The 18,042-nt window shown below is 36.7% G+C and overlaps 1 protein-coding gene across 1 annotated transcript in view; it reads right to left on the bottom strand.

The window, feature by feature from the left end:
* Window positions 1-18,042, bottom strand: part of LOC126069869 (membrane-bound transcription factor site-2 protease-like) — a 95,060-nt gene that overhangs the window by 45,962 nt on the left and 31,056 nt on the right. The window contains exons 6-7 of the mRNA XM_049873504.1: window positions 3,476-3,594; window positions 2,411-2,591 (exon numbers count right to left, since the gene is read on the bottom strand). Of these exons, the coding sequence (XP_049729461.1) occupies window positions 2,411-2,591; window positions 3,476-3,594 (300 nt within the window). The remainder of the gene's footprint in view (window positions 1-2,410; window positions 2,592-3,475; window positions 3,595-18,042) is intronic.

The following is an 18,042-nucleotide window of genomic DNA, read 5'->3' as shown; positions in this document are numbered from 1 at the left end:
ATACCTTAAAATTTAATACTGTACCTGAGAAAATGAAAAAATAGTTCAGAAATGATTGGTTGGGTCAGATCCTTTAAGGGTGACTTCACTGTTCTGAAGTAATGTTTATTCCTAGAATTTAAGTTATGTATACAAAATTCCCCCTGTAGTCCCTGGGTGGCTCAAACAGTTAAGCATTCAACTATTAGCTGAAAGGTTAGTGATTCAAATCCACCCACAGGTGCCTCAGAAGACAGGCCTGCAACCTGCTTCTGAAAGGTCACAGCCTTGAAAGCACTATGAAGTTGTTCTATCCTATACACATGCATCAGAAATGACTCAAGAGCCATTAACAACAACATACCAAATTCCATCCTAAATTGAACATGAGTATCATTTGGATGACTGCCCCCAAATTCAGGTGTATCCTTCACCTCTATCCAAAAGGAAGAATAAAAAAGTTACTCAGACATATGTAAAATGTTGTAAATCCGTGGCTTTTTTAAATGTCTATAGCTCCAGTGGAAAAGTCTGCCATTAAATTCAATCTAGTATACATGTTAAATGATATTTATAGACTCTAAGATTCCAATTAGAGGTACGTTTCCTGATTAATGAATCATTTTAACTTTTGTAAATCGATATTTTAAGAAATTTTTATAGGAACTATAAGAAAACTAGTAAAAGATCTAAAATGAAATAACGAATTATTTTTCTTACTGAAGACCACATTCCAAATTACAAATCAATCTTGCCTCACTTGGAAGATACAATCACTTCTCAAATAAAGGAAACGTTCACTAACATTTAAACTTTAAAAATCTGGTTATGCCACTTAATGATCTTAGTACTGTTCAAAGTGACGCAACCATTAACAATGTGCCTCCTGATGTGATCTGACAGGAAGTACCAAGCACTACTTAAGAAATATTCTTGCCAAAAATAATATAGATTCTGATTCTAATCAAGCCTATAGACCTAATGAACAGTTTATAGGAAATGTGAAGGGAGATGAACATGATAATGACATTATGGGGGCAGACACAAACAGACAAGTCCAGATTTTAGAAAATTCTACAAAACAAATGACTCAACTTCAACAAATAAAAGAGGTTTCAGAAAAGGAGTGGAAAATGTTATAAATTTAAAAAAGGCTTATAACATATAAAAATCAAATAAAACAAAACAACTCCAAATAGATAATTAGGGAAAAGTGAATGTAACCTGGGCATCACAAATCATTGTTAATTATTTAGGTATGATTAGGACACTATAGCAATGTTTTTAAGAAGTCACTATCCAAGAAATGTATACTCTGAGGTTAGTGGATGATATAACAGGATGCTTGCTTAATATACTGGTGAGATCATAGGTTTTAAAAATTGGTAAAAATGTTTTTAATTTTTGAAGCTGGTAGAGAGACCCATCGGGGTAATTTATACTATTCTCTTGACTTTTAATGTATATGTAAAACATGGGTCATACTAGAAAAAAATGTTTTTAATCAGTTATGACTATCTTACCCTTGCCATACACAAAATACTTCAGTGAATTCATTGATTAATCATACTTCTTTACAACAGTAGATGCGGATAAGCATTCAGGGCATTTCTAGGCTTAAAGATACAGCATAGGCATAATTTCCATTTTTTCACACTTTAAATAAATTGAATTCCCACAATTTCGTCAAAATAGCTACCGGTCTGATTCATTTGAGCCAAGGAAGCCCACAGCTTTACCTGTTACGTGTTAAAAAATTGATATACATGACACGAATGGGTGTTTTCTTTACAATCATGATGTCTTCTAGATGTCTGCCACAGAAAACAACTGTACCACCAATAGCTCTGAGACATGCCACCATCATTCATGAAGTTATTATCAGACTGCAATTTGGATCTCCCTCAAGGCCACTTGGAACCTTGTCTGCCTGTCTTCCTTCATATCCCCATAAAAAGCTTTGGATTAACAATATATTAATATAGAATGTTTGATTTTAGCTATTTTGTTATTAACTGCCAGTATTTTACCTATTCTACTATAAGCTTTCATAAAGCTTGTTGTTTATATATATTTTTTTTCCATAATAATATTATACCATATTAGAGCATGTATTTACTGGAATTTAGTTAATGGTCCTTGTCGAGCTTGAACATTTACTTAGCTCTTTGGAAGCAGAAAGAATTAAACGATGAAAGTCAAACAGGATATTATACAATTAGATGCTCAGCAAAAGTACATAATTAAAGAAACGTATATTCACATCAGCTTACCAAGAAGAATGCCTACTAGTTTGAGCCTATTATTACTTTACTTTATGCTTTAAAAAGACTAGAACAAAATAAATTCATAGCACAGTATATTCTAAGGATTGATGAACGGAAATTACTAGTGGTTGAAGCATTACATTATATTCAGGAAATATACACACCTCTTATAGGGAAGCTTAGTTGTTGTAAAGTTGATGCACTTATACAGTATCCAATCTGAGGCTCATATGCGATGGTATCTAGACATTCATTCCAATCTTGCACATTGGTAACAGGACAATCCTGCAGATAGGTGACAAGGTCTCCCACAAAAAGGCCTCTGGCTCCAATGGCAGGTGAGTCCTTAGGAAGAGGCCAAAACCAAATCAGATAATGTGTGAAGAAAAGCTATGATTAATGTCAGCAAATGGTAGTTAAGAACACTAAGAGAATAATTTGAACAATGCAGAAAAGATCCAGCTACAATAGTTTTGAATTCAAGACAGATTCTTGGAAATCCTAAGATTTTGAATGTTTGGCAACTGAAATAATAATCCATTTGCTGACTCATAATATTAAAATGATAAAGTTTTCCCCCAAACTGCTAAGCGATATTTTTTGTGTGTATATGAATGCATGTTGGGCGGGGGGAGGGGTCAAAGTAGTCACCAGAATGCCCTTAATATTTTATTTCCTCAAGGAATAAAACTGTTAAGACAAGTCTTTATATAAAGATCATCCCAAATATGGAGAAAATACTTTCAACAAAATGAATCATGTAAGCCAACTCCTCATAGGTAGTTTTCCTCTTCCCAGTATCTGAGCAGGAGTCTTGATGCCATCACAATATTTATTGTCTAGGACAGTGAAGTACAGAGCTGAAGACATTAAACTCTCCTTACTAGCCTAGGTTTCATGTTTGTTACTTCTTAAGAGTAAACATATTGGAACAAAAAACAGACATATAAACTTAAGCATAAAAGTAATGTTGATATTATTTTATCCACAAACTATGAGTAGGTAATCTCGACAGTATCTTTGTAACTCACAACAAAAACAATTGTCACGGTATTTTTGAAAGTCAATGTGTTCCCCATTGTTAAGCTGAATTTGAAAGGATTACAGTAATTTCTTCCAAAGAAACTGAACAATCAGTATGTCATGAAATCTTGAATAAAGTTCTAGACATGATACACCAATTAACACCAAATCTGGTGAAAGAACAGCCCAAGTCACCCATTATTTACCTCAGCAACTTCAGTAATAAGCACTCCAACTCCAGTGTAGTAAAATGGCAAGAGAACTACTGGGAGGAGAATAAGAGCTAAAATACCCAAGAGTGCAAGGACAAAATTATGCCAGATACCTGAAAAGATAGAAAAAAAAGAAATGAGCTCAACCATGGGCAGCAGAGCTGTGATTATTTCAAGTTCCTATCACCTAAGTATTCCTATAAATTAATAAGTGATCAGAGTAGCTGTGAGGCAGACAGATCTACTTATTACTCTAGCAGACAGATGTTCAGGTTAGAGGGCTCCTTCATTTCAGATATTGAAATCTAACATATGAGCATTTTAATTGCATATTAGGAAGACCACACGGTAATATGATTTGATACTACCAGGAGTCATAACATCTATTTCTTATGTCATTGATTTCAGAAAATTTATACACCATTAATTTAAAAAAATTTATGATCTTTAAGGGAATGTTACTGCTATTCAAATAAAAGTTACTGTTGTTACGTTTAGGTGCTGTAAAGTCCAACTCATAGCAACTCTATGTACAACAGAATGAAACACTGCCCAGTCCTGTGATATCCTCTCAACAGTTCTGCTTGAGACCACTGTTACAGCCTCTGTGTCAACCCATCACATTAAGGGTCTTCCTCTTTTTCGCTAACCCTTTACCAAGCATGATGTCTATCTCCAGGGACTGATCCCTCCTGATAACATGTCCAAAGTATGTGAGACGCAGTCCTGCCAAGGAACATTCTAGAGGTACTTCTTCCAAGACACTTTTGGCAGTCCATGGTATATTCAATATTCTTTACCAACACCATAATTCAAAGGCATCAATTCTTCTTCAGTCTTCCTTACTCAATGTCCAATTTTCACAGGTGTATGACGTGATAGAAAACACTATGGCTTGGGTCAGGCGCACCCTAGTCTTCAAGGTGACATCTTTTGCAGCTGATTCGCCCAACGCAATGTGTCATTTGATTTCTTGACTGCAACTTTCATGGTTGTTGACTGTGGATCCAAGTAAAATGAAATCCCTGACAACTTCAATCTTTTCTCTGTTTATCATGATGTTGCTCATTCGTCCAGTTGTGAGGATTTTTGTTTTCTTTATGTCGAGGTGTAATTCATACTGAAGGCTGTGGTCTTTGATCTTCATCAGTAAGTGCTTCAAGTCCTGTTCACTTTCAGCAAGCAAGATGTGTCATCTGCATAAAGCAAGCTTTTAAGGAGCCTTCCTTCAACCCTGATGCCCCATTCTTCTTCATATAGTGCAGCTTCTTGTATTATTTACTCAGCATACAGACAGAATAAGTATAGTGAAAGGATACAAACCTAGTGCACACCTTTCCTAACTTTAAACCATGCAGTTATCTTCTTGTTTTCTTGGAACAAGTGCCTCTTGATCTATGTACCGGTTCCTCATGAATACAATTGTTCTGGAATTCCCATTCTTTGTAATGTTATCCATAAGCTATTATGATCCACATAGTTGAATGCTTTTGCATAGTTAGTAACACACAGGTAAACATCTTTCTGGTATTCTCTGCTTTCAGCCAGGATCTATCTGACATCACTAATGATATCTTGTTGCATGTCCTTCTCTGAGTCCGGTTTGAATTTCTGGCAGTTCCCTGTTGATGTACTGCTGTAGCCACAGTTAACAGAAATGTACAAATTTCCACTGAACTGAAGTGGGTAAGCCCAAATTGCACTTGGAAAAAGAGGTTGTTTTCAACTCACATGTAAAAGTATGGGGAATAGTGCTTCTGATACAAAATGAAGTGTACACTTTGGATCACTTCACAAGCAACCATGTGTTCCTTAAAAAACAAAATTTTAAAAAAAGTTCATAAAAGGGAATTAATTTCATGCAGAAGAGATGAAAAGATTTAAAAAAGAAAAACAAGAAACCCCACTAACTCAAATGTCACTGCCGAACAGAACACCACAATGAACATTTAAGAATACATTCTCGTAACTGCTTTTTCATACAGCTTTAACCTTTTAACAAAACTTAGGTAATAGTTTTGTAACCTCTTAAAACAGCATATTACAAATAAATTTCCACATCATTAAATTTTTCTGTATTATATATGAATGTAATAGTCCACAAAACAATCTCTCAGAGTTTGGTGATTATAGGTAGTCCCTGATTTACACTGGGGTTCTGTTAGGCTGTGATGTAAACTGGTTCTGACATAAGTCAAATATCTCTTTTTTTTTTACTTTTAATAGCTTGCTACATGGCATTGTTTTGAACAGTAAAATCATAACACTGAACATCTGCAGTGAACATCTGAGAATGATAACATCAGCAAATTACTTGCTGCAACATTATATGTAGTACTTATTACTGATAAGATGTACAACAACAAATACACATGGTCCTAAGTGTGTTTTGTCAGACTTGAATGTGTGGTAAGTCAGGGAATACCTATAGACGTGGTTTCCAAGTTTTGATGCATCTTTGTCACTAAACATCTGCCTGATTTCCTTACAAATTTCATTAACTGGAAGTGAAGCAACAAAAAAGGCACTCTGACATTTTTCTATACATGTCACAAAACTGCCTTCCAGATACACTTTGTCAATTTACGAGCTCACCAATTGGGTATGGATGTACCTATCTCCACAACTCTGTTCACATTAGCAATTTACATTAAAATGAAAACAACTTTAATAAAAACAACAAATCTGCCTATTTGATAGGTAAATAGAGTCATTTCATTGACTCAATTAATGGGATCACTTTTACATGTGTGTATTTGCAGTGTGCAGGTTTTTGAGCTTTTGGTTCTAGAGTTTTGGACAGAGTAATCTTTTTTACTCATTTTTAAAAGATTTTTATTATTTATTATTTCTATGTATTTCATGTTTGTAATTTGTTGCAATGGATTCTGTATTTTCTATTTGAAATTTTTAGGTAGACACAAATTAAAAAAAGAACTGCATGATCTAATCTACCAATATTTTCCATTAAGTACTCTACTTTTACAGTTGTGCATAAATCTTTTTCTATCTGTGAGATTATATACATACTTACTGTCAGGAGAATAATCTCAAATACTGGTGGAATTATGTTTTAGTATCCTGTGAGCTAGATGTCTATTTATTTTGGTTATTTTTACCTTGTATTTCTGACTAATGTGACAATCCTTATACAAGTGCCAAACATGTAACATCACCATAACAACAGGAATAACTGAAATAAAGCCCACATTTTTTCATTTCTTATATAGAGGCATGTTCTCTCTCCATTTACTCACGATTTCTTTCAAGTATACACTAAGCTTTGTAGTTTCCACCATATAATCACATATAATCCTTAGAATTTTTAACTTCTGAACTTCTGACATGTCATAATGCTTTCTTGAATGGGATCTTTTTAATCTGCGTCATACTGTCTGGCTGATTTTTCAGACACATACGTACAGTAACAATCATTTTTGTGTACTTATTTTCAACTTTCAATTTAGGGTTTCTTCTTTTGTAAATTTTTTTACTTTACCGTGAAAATAAATATATAGAATAAAATTTGCCATTTAGCTATTTTTAAGCATAAAATGCAATAGTAACAATGTTGTGCAACTATCATCAGCATAACTTTCAAAGCGTTTACATTCCCCCAAACAAAAATTCTATACTCATTAAGCAATAACTCTCCATTCCCTCTTTACTTTATGTCCCTATGCATTTACCTACCCTAGGTATTTCAAGTTAATGAAATCATAGTTTTTGTCCATTTGTGTCTACCTAATGGACCCCAGGTGGCATAGTGGTTAAGAGTTCAGCTGCTAACCAAAAGGCTGGAGGTTCAAATACATCAAGTACTCCTTGGAAATCATATGGGGCAGTTCTACTCTCTCTTGCAGGGTCGCTAGAGTTGGAACTGACTCTACAGCACCTAACAAGGATTTCAACTAAAATAATGTTTTCGAGATTCATACATGTTGTATATTATGTCTGAATTATATTCCATGGAATGTATACACCACATTTTGTTTATTCATTCAAGTGTTGACGGACATTTGAGTCGTTTCTACCTTTTGACTATCGTGAATAATGCTGCAGCAAATATTGCTATACAAGTATCTGTTTGAGTCCCCGCTATCAATTCTTTTGCATATATGCCTTGAAGTAGAATTGCTGGGTCACATGGTAATTCTATGTTTAACTTTTTTTTATTGTGCTTTAGGTGAAAGCTCACAGCTCAAGTTAATTTCTCATACAAAAACTCACGTATTGCTATGAGACCCTAGCTGTAATCCCTATGACGTGACAGCACACTTCCCGTTTCCTCCCTGGGCTTTGTTTCCATTCAACCTGCTCATACCCCATTCTGCCTTCTCTTTCTGCTTCCAGACAGGAGCTGCCCATTTAGTCTCCTGTATCTACCTGAACTAAGAAGAACACTCTACATAAGTATTATTTTATGTTTTATAGTCAAGTCTAATTTTTGGAACAGTTGGCTTCAGAAATGGCTTAAGTTCTGGGTTAACAGAGAGTCCGGGGACCACGTCTTCTGGGTTTCTTTGGTCTCAGTCAGACCAGTAAGTCTGATCTTTTTACTAGAATTTGAGCTCTGCACCAGACTTTTCTCCTGCTCTGTCAGGGACTTCTTGTTGCGTTCCCTGTCAGGGTGGTCACTGGTGGTAGCTGGGCACCATCCAGTTCTTCTGGTCTCAGGCTAATGGAGTCTCTGGTTTATATGGCCCTTTTGTCTCCTGGGCTAATATTTTCCTTGTGTCTTTGTTGTTCTTCATTCTCCTTTGCTCTAGGTGAGTTGGGACAAACTGTTGCATCTTAGATGGCCGCTTGCTAGCTTTCAAGACCCCTGATGCCATGCACCAAAGCAGGATGCAGAACATTTTAATATTTAATACACTTTGTTATGCCAACTGATCTAGATGTCCCCTGAAACCATAGTCCCTAAACACCCCCCCCCCCCACACACACACCTGCTATTCTATACGAATTTAGTTGTATTCAGGAAACTTAGCTTTTGGTTTAGTCCAGTTGTGCTGACTTCCCATGTATTGTGTGTTGTCCTTCCCTTCACCTAAGATAATTCTTGTCTACTATTAGTGAATTCCCCTGTCCTTCCCTGCCCACTCTTGTAACCAACAAAGAATGTTTTCTTCTGTGTTTAAACCTTTTCTTGAGTACATAATAGTGGTTTTATACAGTATTTATCATTTTGAGATTAATTGCACTTAGCATGATGCCTTCTAGATTTATCCATGTTTGCAAGATGTTTTGTGGATTCATCATTGTTCTTTATTGTGCGTAGTATTCTTTCGTGTGAATAGAACATAATTTATCCATTTGTTTGTTGACAGGCACATAGGTTGTTTCCATCTTTTTGCTATTGTAAAGTGTGCTGCAATGAACATGGGTACACATATATCTATTCATGTAAAGGCTCTTATTTCTCTAGGATATAGTCCATGGAGTGGGATTGCTGGATCGTATGGCACTTCTATTTCTAGCTTTTTAAGGAAGCACCAAATAGATTTTCAAAGTGGTTGTACCATTTTACATTACCACCAGCAGTTTATAAGTGTTCCAGTCTCTCCACAACCTCTCCAACATTTATTTGTTTTTTGAATTAATGCTAGCCTTGAAAGGGTAAGATATCTCACTGTAGTTTTAATCTGCATTTGTCTAACGGCTAATGACTGTGAGCATTTCCTTCTTTCAGCTACCTGAATGTCTTCTTTGGTGACATGTCTATTCATACTCTTTGCCCATTTTTTAATTGGGTTATTTGTCTTTTTGTTGCTGCAGTTTTGCAGTATCTTGTAGATTTTAGAGATTAGACCCTAATTGGATATGTTGTAGCCAAAATATTTTCCCCACTTTGTAGGTTGTCTTTTTACTCTTTTGGTGAAGTCTTTGGATGAGCTTAAGTGTTTGATTTTTAGGAGCTCCCAGTTATCTAGTTTCTCTTCTGTGTTTGTGCATTGTTGGTTATATTTTGTATTCTGTTTATGCCACATATTAGGACTCTAGCATTGTCCCTATTTTTTCTTCCATGATCTTTATCATTTTAGATTTTATATGTAGATCTCCAATCCATTTTGAGTTAGTTTTTGTGCATGGTGTGAGGTATGGGTCTTGTTTCATTTTTTTTGCAGATAAACATCCAGTTATGCCCGCACCATTTGTTAAAGAGAGTGCCTCTTCCCCATTTAACTGACTTTGGGCCTTTGTGAAATATCAGCTCCTCATAGGTGGATGAATTTACATATGGATTCTCAATTCTGTTCCATTTTTCTATGTAGTTGTTTTTCTACCAGTACCAGGCTGCTTTGACTACCATAGCGGTATAATAGTTCCTAAAATCAGGTAGTGTGAGGCCTCCCACTTTGTTTTCTCTTCTTTAGTAATGCTTTACTTATCCAGGGCCTCTTCTCTTTCCACGTGAAGTTGATGATTAACTTTTTGAGGAACTACCAAAATGTTTTCCACAGAGGCTGTACCATTTTACAACCCCACCAGCAACAGATTAGAGTTCCAATTTATCCACCTCCTTGCTAATATGTTTTCCTTTTTTTTTTTATCATAGCCATCTTAACCAAAATAATCAAACCAAACCCGTTGCTGTTGAGTTGATTCCCACTCATAAGGACCCAATATAACACTGCAGAACTGCCCGATTGCGTTTCCAAGCAGCAGGTAGTAGATTTCAACTGCCACTCTTAACCAGGGCTCCCTGGCCATCTCAATAGGGTAAAATGACATCTCATTGTGATTTTGAATTGCATTTCCTTAATGACAAATGACACTAACCATCTTTTCAAGTACTTGTTGGCATGTGTACTTCTTTGGTGAAATGTCTATTCAAGGTCCTTTGCCCATTTTAAATTGGGCTGATTGTAAGAGTTCACTATACATTCTGAATACTAAGCCCTTATCAGTGGTGGCACAGTGATTAAGTGCTTGGCTGCTAACTGAAAGGTTTGCAGTTTGAGTCCACCAACTGCTTTGTGGGAGAAAGATCTGGCAGTCTGCTTCTGTAAAGATTACGAAGCAGCTCTACTTTGTCCAACAGAGTTTCTGTGAATTGGAACTGACTCAATGACAATGAGTTATCAGATACATACTTCCACAAAATATTTTTCCTATCTGAGGGTTGTTTCTTCATTTTGTTGATAAAAATCCTTTGATGAACAAAAGTGTATAATTTTGATAAAGTCCCACTTATCTATCTTGTATTTTGGTGTGAAATTCCAGAATTCATTCCTAAATACCAAGTCCCAAAGAATTATCCTTAAGTTTTCCTCTGGGAGTTTTATGATTTTAGTTCTTACAATTAGGTCCTCGATCCATTTTTGGTTATGCTGTGAAATATGGGTCTCCTCTATTTTTTTACATGTGGAAATCCAGTTTCCTGGCACCATTTATTAAAGAGACTATTGTTTCCCCGTTGAATGGATGTAGCACCCACATTGAAAATCAAATGATCATATACGTGTGGGTTTATTTCTACACTCTCAGTTCCACTGGTCAGTACATCTGTCATTATACCAGTACCAGACTGTCTTGATTACTGTAGGTTGACAATGTGTTTTGAGATCAGGTAGTATGTGCCTACTTGGTCTTCTTTTTCAAGATTGCTTTGGCTATTCACAGCCCCTTGCCGTTCCATATATATTTGAGGGCTGACCTTTTCATTTCTGGAAAAAAAAAAAAAAAAAAGGCTGTTACATTATTTATGGGAATTTAATCTAAATTTAGCTTTGGGTATTGTCATGAATTGAATTGTGTCCCTCAAAAATATCTGTCAACTTGGCTAGGTTATGATTCCCAGGATTGCATGACTGTCTATCATCATCTAATGTGATTTTCCTATGTATTGTAAATCCTATTAGAATGATGTAATGATATGGATTAGTGGCAGTTATACTGATGAGATGTGTTAAGATTAGACAGTGTCTTAAGCCAATCTCTTTTGAGATATAAAAGACAGAAGCGAGAGACAGGGGGACCTCATACCATCAAGAAAGCAGTGCCAGAAGCAGAGTGAGTCCTTTGGACCTGAGGTTCCTACACTGAGGTGCTCCCAGACCAAAGGAAGATTGATGACAAGGACCCTCCTCCAGAGCTGACGGAGAGAGAAAACCTTCCCCTGAAGGTGACATCCTATATTTGGCCTTGTAGCCTACTAGATTGTGAAAGAATAAATTTCTCTTTGTTAAAGCCATCCACTTGTGGTATTTCTTCTATAGTAGCACTAGATGGCCAAGACAGAATTTGGTACCAGGAGTGTGGTGCTCTTCTAACAGACATGTAAAATGTGGAAGTGATTTTGAAACTGTGAATGGATAGAAAGCTCAGAAATAAGTGAGGAGAACCGTTAACACTGGAGAAGGCACAGATGGTGAGAAATATCAGCAGAGGACCAGGTGCAAGAGAGGACCAGCAATAGCAGAACCAGGAGATCAGTGTGATAAGCACTAGAGCGAGAGAACTGAGTGCCTATCTTAGTCATCTAGTGCTGCTATAACAGAAATACCCTAAGTGAATGGCTCGAACAATGAGAAGTGTATTTTCTCACAGTAAAGTACTATAAAAGTCCAAACTCAGGGTGTCAACTCCAGGGGGAGGCTTTCTTTCTCTGTCAGCCTTCTCATCAATCTTCTCCCAGAGGAGGAGCTTCTCTGTGTAGAAACCCCAGGTCCAAAGGGTGTGCTCTGCTCCCAGCACTGTCTTTTTGGTGGTATGAGGTACCCCAACTCTCTGCTTCCTTACCTTTCCCTTTATCTCTCAAGAGATAAAGGGTGGTACAGGCCACATCCCAGGGAAACTCCCTTTACATTGGATCATAGATGTGACCTGGTAAGGGGGTTACAATTCCACATGGATCCTCTTAACATAAAATTACAATCGCATAATGGAGGACATCCACTGAATACTGGGAATCGTGGCCTAAGTTGACACATATTTTTGGGGGGCCACAATTCAATCCATGACAGTGCCTTTGCGCAGGAGGCTTCCTGAAGTAGGGTGCCTCTGGGCTCTGATTGGTGGAGCTAGGCTTGCTGACCCATGGAGCAAGAGAACTGAGTGCCTTCCTGTCCAAGTTTACTGGTGGGGTGGTGTGCCTCCAGGCACTTACTGGTGGAGCTGCAGAGTTTTGCGGGTATGAGGCCCAAGGACTGAGAGGCCTAGCAACCAGGAAGCAGAAGCTGAAGAGACAGGGAACACAGGAAGCCGAGCTGCCTCAGTCTCAAAGGTACAGCCATGACCTCTGGGGTTTCAAAGGATGGAGCCACGGCCTCTGGTGTTTCTAAGGGTGGAGTTTTGACTCAGATAGACTAGAAAAATGTGCGTCTAAAGTCGAGGAGCAGTGCTGCCATCCCAACAGGCCTGGAAGGTGGAGCTGAAGCTGAGGGCCAAGGGGCCTCCACTCAGATTCCAGCGAGTGTGGCCAATACCTACAGTCTGGAGGGCAAGGCCATTGTGTAAATTCTCTCAGAGAACAGAGGATTATTTCCAAAGACTTGAGGGCTAATGTGTACTGCTGACTTGCTTGGTGCCTGTTGTGCCTTCTTTCCCTCCAATTTCTCCCACTTGTAATGGAAATACCTGCTTTGTGCCTGGTGCACCACTGTACTTTGGAATCGATAATTTGTATTCTAGATTTCACAGAGAAAGAGGAATTTTTGGATTTTGGAGTTGAATTAAGGCTTTTACTATGATATGATGGGGGTGAATATGTTTTAGATGTGGCAAGTACATGAATTTTGTGGGGCCAAAGGGTGGAATATCATGGATTGAATTGTGTCCCTCAAAAAATCTGTCAACTTGGATACGTTATGATTCCCAGTATTGTAAGGTTGTCTACCATTTTGTCATCTGGTGTGATTTTCCTGTGTGTCATAAATCCTATCACTATGATTTAATGAGATGGATTAGTGGCAGATATATTGATAAGATGTCCAGGATTAGATAGTGTCTTAAGCCAATCTCTTTTGAGATATAAAAGATAGAAGCAAGTAGAGACTTCATACCATCAAGAAAACAGTGCCAGGGGCAGAGTGCATCCTTTGGACCTGAGGTTCCTGTGCTGAGATGCTCCCAATCCAAGGGAAGACTACTCACAAGGACCTTCCTCCAGAGCCAACAGAGAGGGAAAGCCTTCCCCTGGAGGCAATGCCCTGGATTTGGACTTGTAGCCTGCGAGACTGTGAGAGAATATATTTCTCTTTGTTAATATCATCTACTTGTGATATTTCTCTTACAGCAGCACTACGTAACCAAGACGGGTAGTGTTGATAGTTTAACAATATTATGTTGAGGATTGACCCAAGCCATGATATTTTCAATTGTCTCAGATGCACGCAAAAGCCAAACAATAAATGAGGAAAACTGAAGAATAACTCGTGCCTTTGAATTGCAGTGTTGGCAAAGAATACTGAATGCCAGATGAAAGAATAAATCTGTCTTGGAAGGAGTACAGCTAGAAACCTCCTTAGAAGTAAGGATGGCAGGACTTCATCTCATGTACTTTGGACATATTATCATCAGGCAGGACTAGTCCCTGGAGAAGGACCCTGGTAGAGTGTCAGCGGAAGAGGAATGCCCTCAACCAAATGGATCGACATCGTGGCTGAAACAATGGACTCAAACACAGCAATCACTGTGAGGATGGTGCAGGACCAGGCAGTGTTTCTTTCTGTTGTACACAGGGTCACTATGAGTTGTAAGTAACGCAATGGCACCTAACAACGACAACATGTCTTTCAATCCATGAACACAAATGTCCTTCCATTTATTTAGGTCCTCTTCAATCTCTTTGGAAATGCTGGTGGGGCAGTGGTTAAGCGCTTCAGCTGCTAACAAAGAGGTCCGCAGTTCAAATCCACCAGATGCTCCCTGGAAACTCCATGGCCGGTTCTACTCTACCCTACAGGTACCTATGAGTCTGAATCTACTCGACAGCAAAGGGTTTGGTTTGGTTTTGGCTAATTTCTTTAGGGCATGATTTATAGTTTACAGTGTATAAATCATTCACTTCTTTGGTTAAATTTATTCCTAGTTATTTTATTTTTTAGATGCTACTGTAAATGGAATTTTTTCTTTAATTTTCTGTTCAGAATGCTCACTGACGATGTATTGAAACCTGACCGATTTTTGTATACTGACCTATGTATCCCATCACTTTGATGAATTTACTAGTTCTAGTAGCTTTCTTAGCCCTGGTGGCACAGTGGTTAAGAGCTTAGCTGCTAACCAAAACACTGGCAGCACAAATCCATCAGCTGCTCCTTGGAAACCATATAGAGTAGTTCTACTCTGTCCAAAAGGTTTGCTATGAGTCACAATCAACTTGATGGCAACAGGTTTTTGGTTAGTAGCTTTCTTAGGTATCTGGAGTTTTCTATATATAGGATGATGGCATCAGTGAAAATGATAGTTTTACTTCTTCCTTCCTGATACTTCTTCCTTCCTGATCTGAGTATCTTTTATATGTTTCTCTTGCCTAACTGTTCTGGCAAGGACTTCCGGTACAATGATAAATAGCATGGGGATAGCAGGCATCATTGTCTTCTTAAGAAAAAAAGCTCTCATTGAGTATAATGTTGGCTGTAGGTTCTTCATAAATACCCTTTATCAGATTGCAGCATTTGGTTTCTATTCCTAGCTTATAGGGTGTTTTTATCATGAAATGGTGCTGGATTTTATCAAATGGCTTCAATTAAGGTGATCACAGGGTTCTTTTCCTTTATTCTATTAATGTGGTGTTATTATATTGATTGGTTTTCAAAAGTTGAACTACCCTTGCATTCTGGGATAAATTCCACTTGATTATGGTATTAAATCCTTTTAATATGGTTTTGCATTCAGTTTGCAAGTATTTTCTTGATATTTGTATCTATATTCATAAAGGATACTGGCCTGTAGTATTCTTTTCTTATGGCATCTTAATTTAGCTTTTGATTACAAAATGAGTTAGGAAATGTTTTTTCCTCCTCTATTTTTGAAAAAAGTTTAAGAAGGACTGTGGTAACTTCATGTATAAATGTTTGGCAGAATTCTCTGATGATGTCATCTTTTCTTTTTTGGGAGGTTTTGATTACTGCTCCAATATCTTCACTTGTTACTGGGTTTACTGAGATCTTCTTTATCTTCCTCATTCAGTGCAGGGTGTTTACGTGTTTCGGGAATTTGTCCATTTCATCTGAATTACCTAATCTGTTGTTGTGAAATTGTTCATAATATTCTCTTTGGATCGTTTTTATTCCGTAGGGTTAGTTTTAACGTACCCCCTTTCACTTCTGATTTTACATATTTGCCTCTTCTCCCTTTATCTGGCAATGTCCCTAGAAGGTTTTCAATTTTATTGATCTTTTCACATGACTAACTTCTGATTTCATGGATTCTGTTGTTTTTCTGCTATTTTGTTTATGTCTGCTTTGGTCTTTGTTACTTCCTGCTGGTAGTTTTGGGCTTGGTTTGCTCTTCTCTTCTGGTTTCTCAAGTTGTGGAGTTACAATATTGAGTTTAGATCTTTCTCCTTTTTAATGTAGGCATTTACTATATAAATTTATCTGGGAGAAATGCCTTCAATGTGTCCCATAATTTTTGCTATGTTATGCTTTAGTTTCATTTGATTCTAAGTATTTTCCTATTTCTCTCCTGATTTTTTTCCCTTGACACATTCGTTGCTTAATGGCATGCTGTTTAACTTCTACATATTTACGTATTTTTCCAGCTTTCCTTTTTTTTTTTTTAACCGATTTCCAAATCCCCTCCATTGTTAGATTTTTTTTTTTTTTTTTTTTAATAATTACCTCTTAGTGGGTGGAAAGTGGTATCTTACTGTGGTTTCAATTTGCACATCCTAATGACTAATAATTTTAAGTATCATTTCAGGCCATTCCTATGAACTTCTGCAAAGAAATTTCTATACAGGTCTGCCAGCTTTGGGTTTAGTTTCCTCTTGAATTTCTAGTTTTTCAAGGTGTAAAGTTATTGATATGAGATTTTTCTTTCTTTTTTAATGTAGGCTTTTTCATCTATAAATTTCCCTGCCTTTGCTGTATTCCATCAGTTTTGGTATGCTGTCTTCATGTTCATTTGTTTCTGTTTTCTATCTTCCTTTCAGAGTTCTTTTTCACTGTTGTTTAACTGTGAGTTTTTTTATTTCCACATATTTGTAAAATTTCAAGTTTCATTTTCATACTGATTTGTGGTTCCATTTTGGAAAGATGGCTTCTTTGATTTCTATCTTTTTAAATTTATTGAGACTTGTTTCGTAGCTTAATGTTATCTATCAAGGAGAATAATCAATGTGAGGTGGAGAATACATATTTTGGTGTTGCTGGGTGGAGCTTGCTACGCATATCTGTTGGGTCTACTAGTTTTACAGTGTTGTTCAATTCCTATATGACTTTAATGATCTCTTGTCTAGATGTTCTACCTATTATTGAAAGTAATGTATATAAGTTGCCAACTATTATTGATGTAAACTGCAAATACTTTTATTGATATATTATATATATGTATCATCTTTTACATTTTATATAGATCTCTTCTTGATGAATTAACCCTTTTACCACTATACAATGTCTTCGTCTCTGTAACAGTTGAACAGTTGACTTAAAATTTACTTTGTCCAATAGTAATACAGACATTCTGAGTTCCTTTTGTTTACAACGTGCATGCCCTATGCTTTCTGTCCTTTTACTTTCAACTTATTTGTGTCTTTGGATCTAAAGTGGATCTCTTGTAGACAGCATATATTTAGTTCACGTGTCTTATCCATTCTGCTGATCTCTGCATTTTGGTTGAGCCATTTAGTCAATTAACATTTAAATACCAATAAAGAAGGACTTACTTCTTCCATTCTGCTGTTTCTTTTCTGTGTTTTATACCTTTGGTCTCTCATTTCCTCCAATACTACCTTTATTTGTGTTTTGTTGATATTTTATATTAAACTATTTTCATTTTCTTTTCTTTTGAGTGTATTTTTAAGATATTTTCTTTGTGATTTCTTTTCTTTGTGGTTGTTAAATGGGGATTATATTTAACAACCTAAATTCATAACAACCTAGTTTAAATTGACACCATTTAGTGTCAATAATAGATAAAAACTCTATTCCAATAGTCCTCTGCCTCCCTCTTTCTTAGTATCACAAATTACATCTTTATATAGCATGTACCCAATAAAATAACTATATATTTTTTAATGTATTTGTCTTTTAAATCATGGAGGACATAACAGGTAGAGTTAGATACAAAAATTACACCAATCTTTGTATTTGTACACGAAATTAAACAGAGATCCTTATTTCTTCATACGCCTTTGAGTTACTGTCTAGTGTTCCTGCTTCTCAATCTGAAGGAGTGCTTCAGCATTTTATGGCCAGTACTGCGGTAACAAATTCCCTCAGCTTTTATTTATCTGGAAATGCCTTAATTTTGCCCTCAGTTTTGTGTAACAGTCCCCCCCACCTTCAGCATTTTAAAAATATCATACCATTGCTTTCTAGCTTCCCTGGTTTCTGAAGAGAAACTGTTACTCTTACTGCAGATCCCTTATACATGATGAGTTACTTTTC

Source organism: Elephas maximus, chromosome Y, assembly GCF_024166365.1.
Source record: "Elephas maximus indicus isolate mEleMax1 chromosome Y, mEleMax1 primary haplotype, whole genome shotgun sequence".
NCBI lineage: Eukaryota > Metazoa > Chordata > Mammalia > Proboscidea > Elephantidae > Elephas > Elephas maximus.
This window is presented reverse-complemented; position numbering and strand designations above follow the sequence as displayed.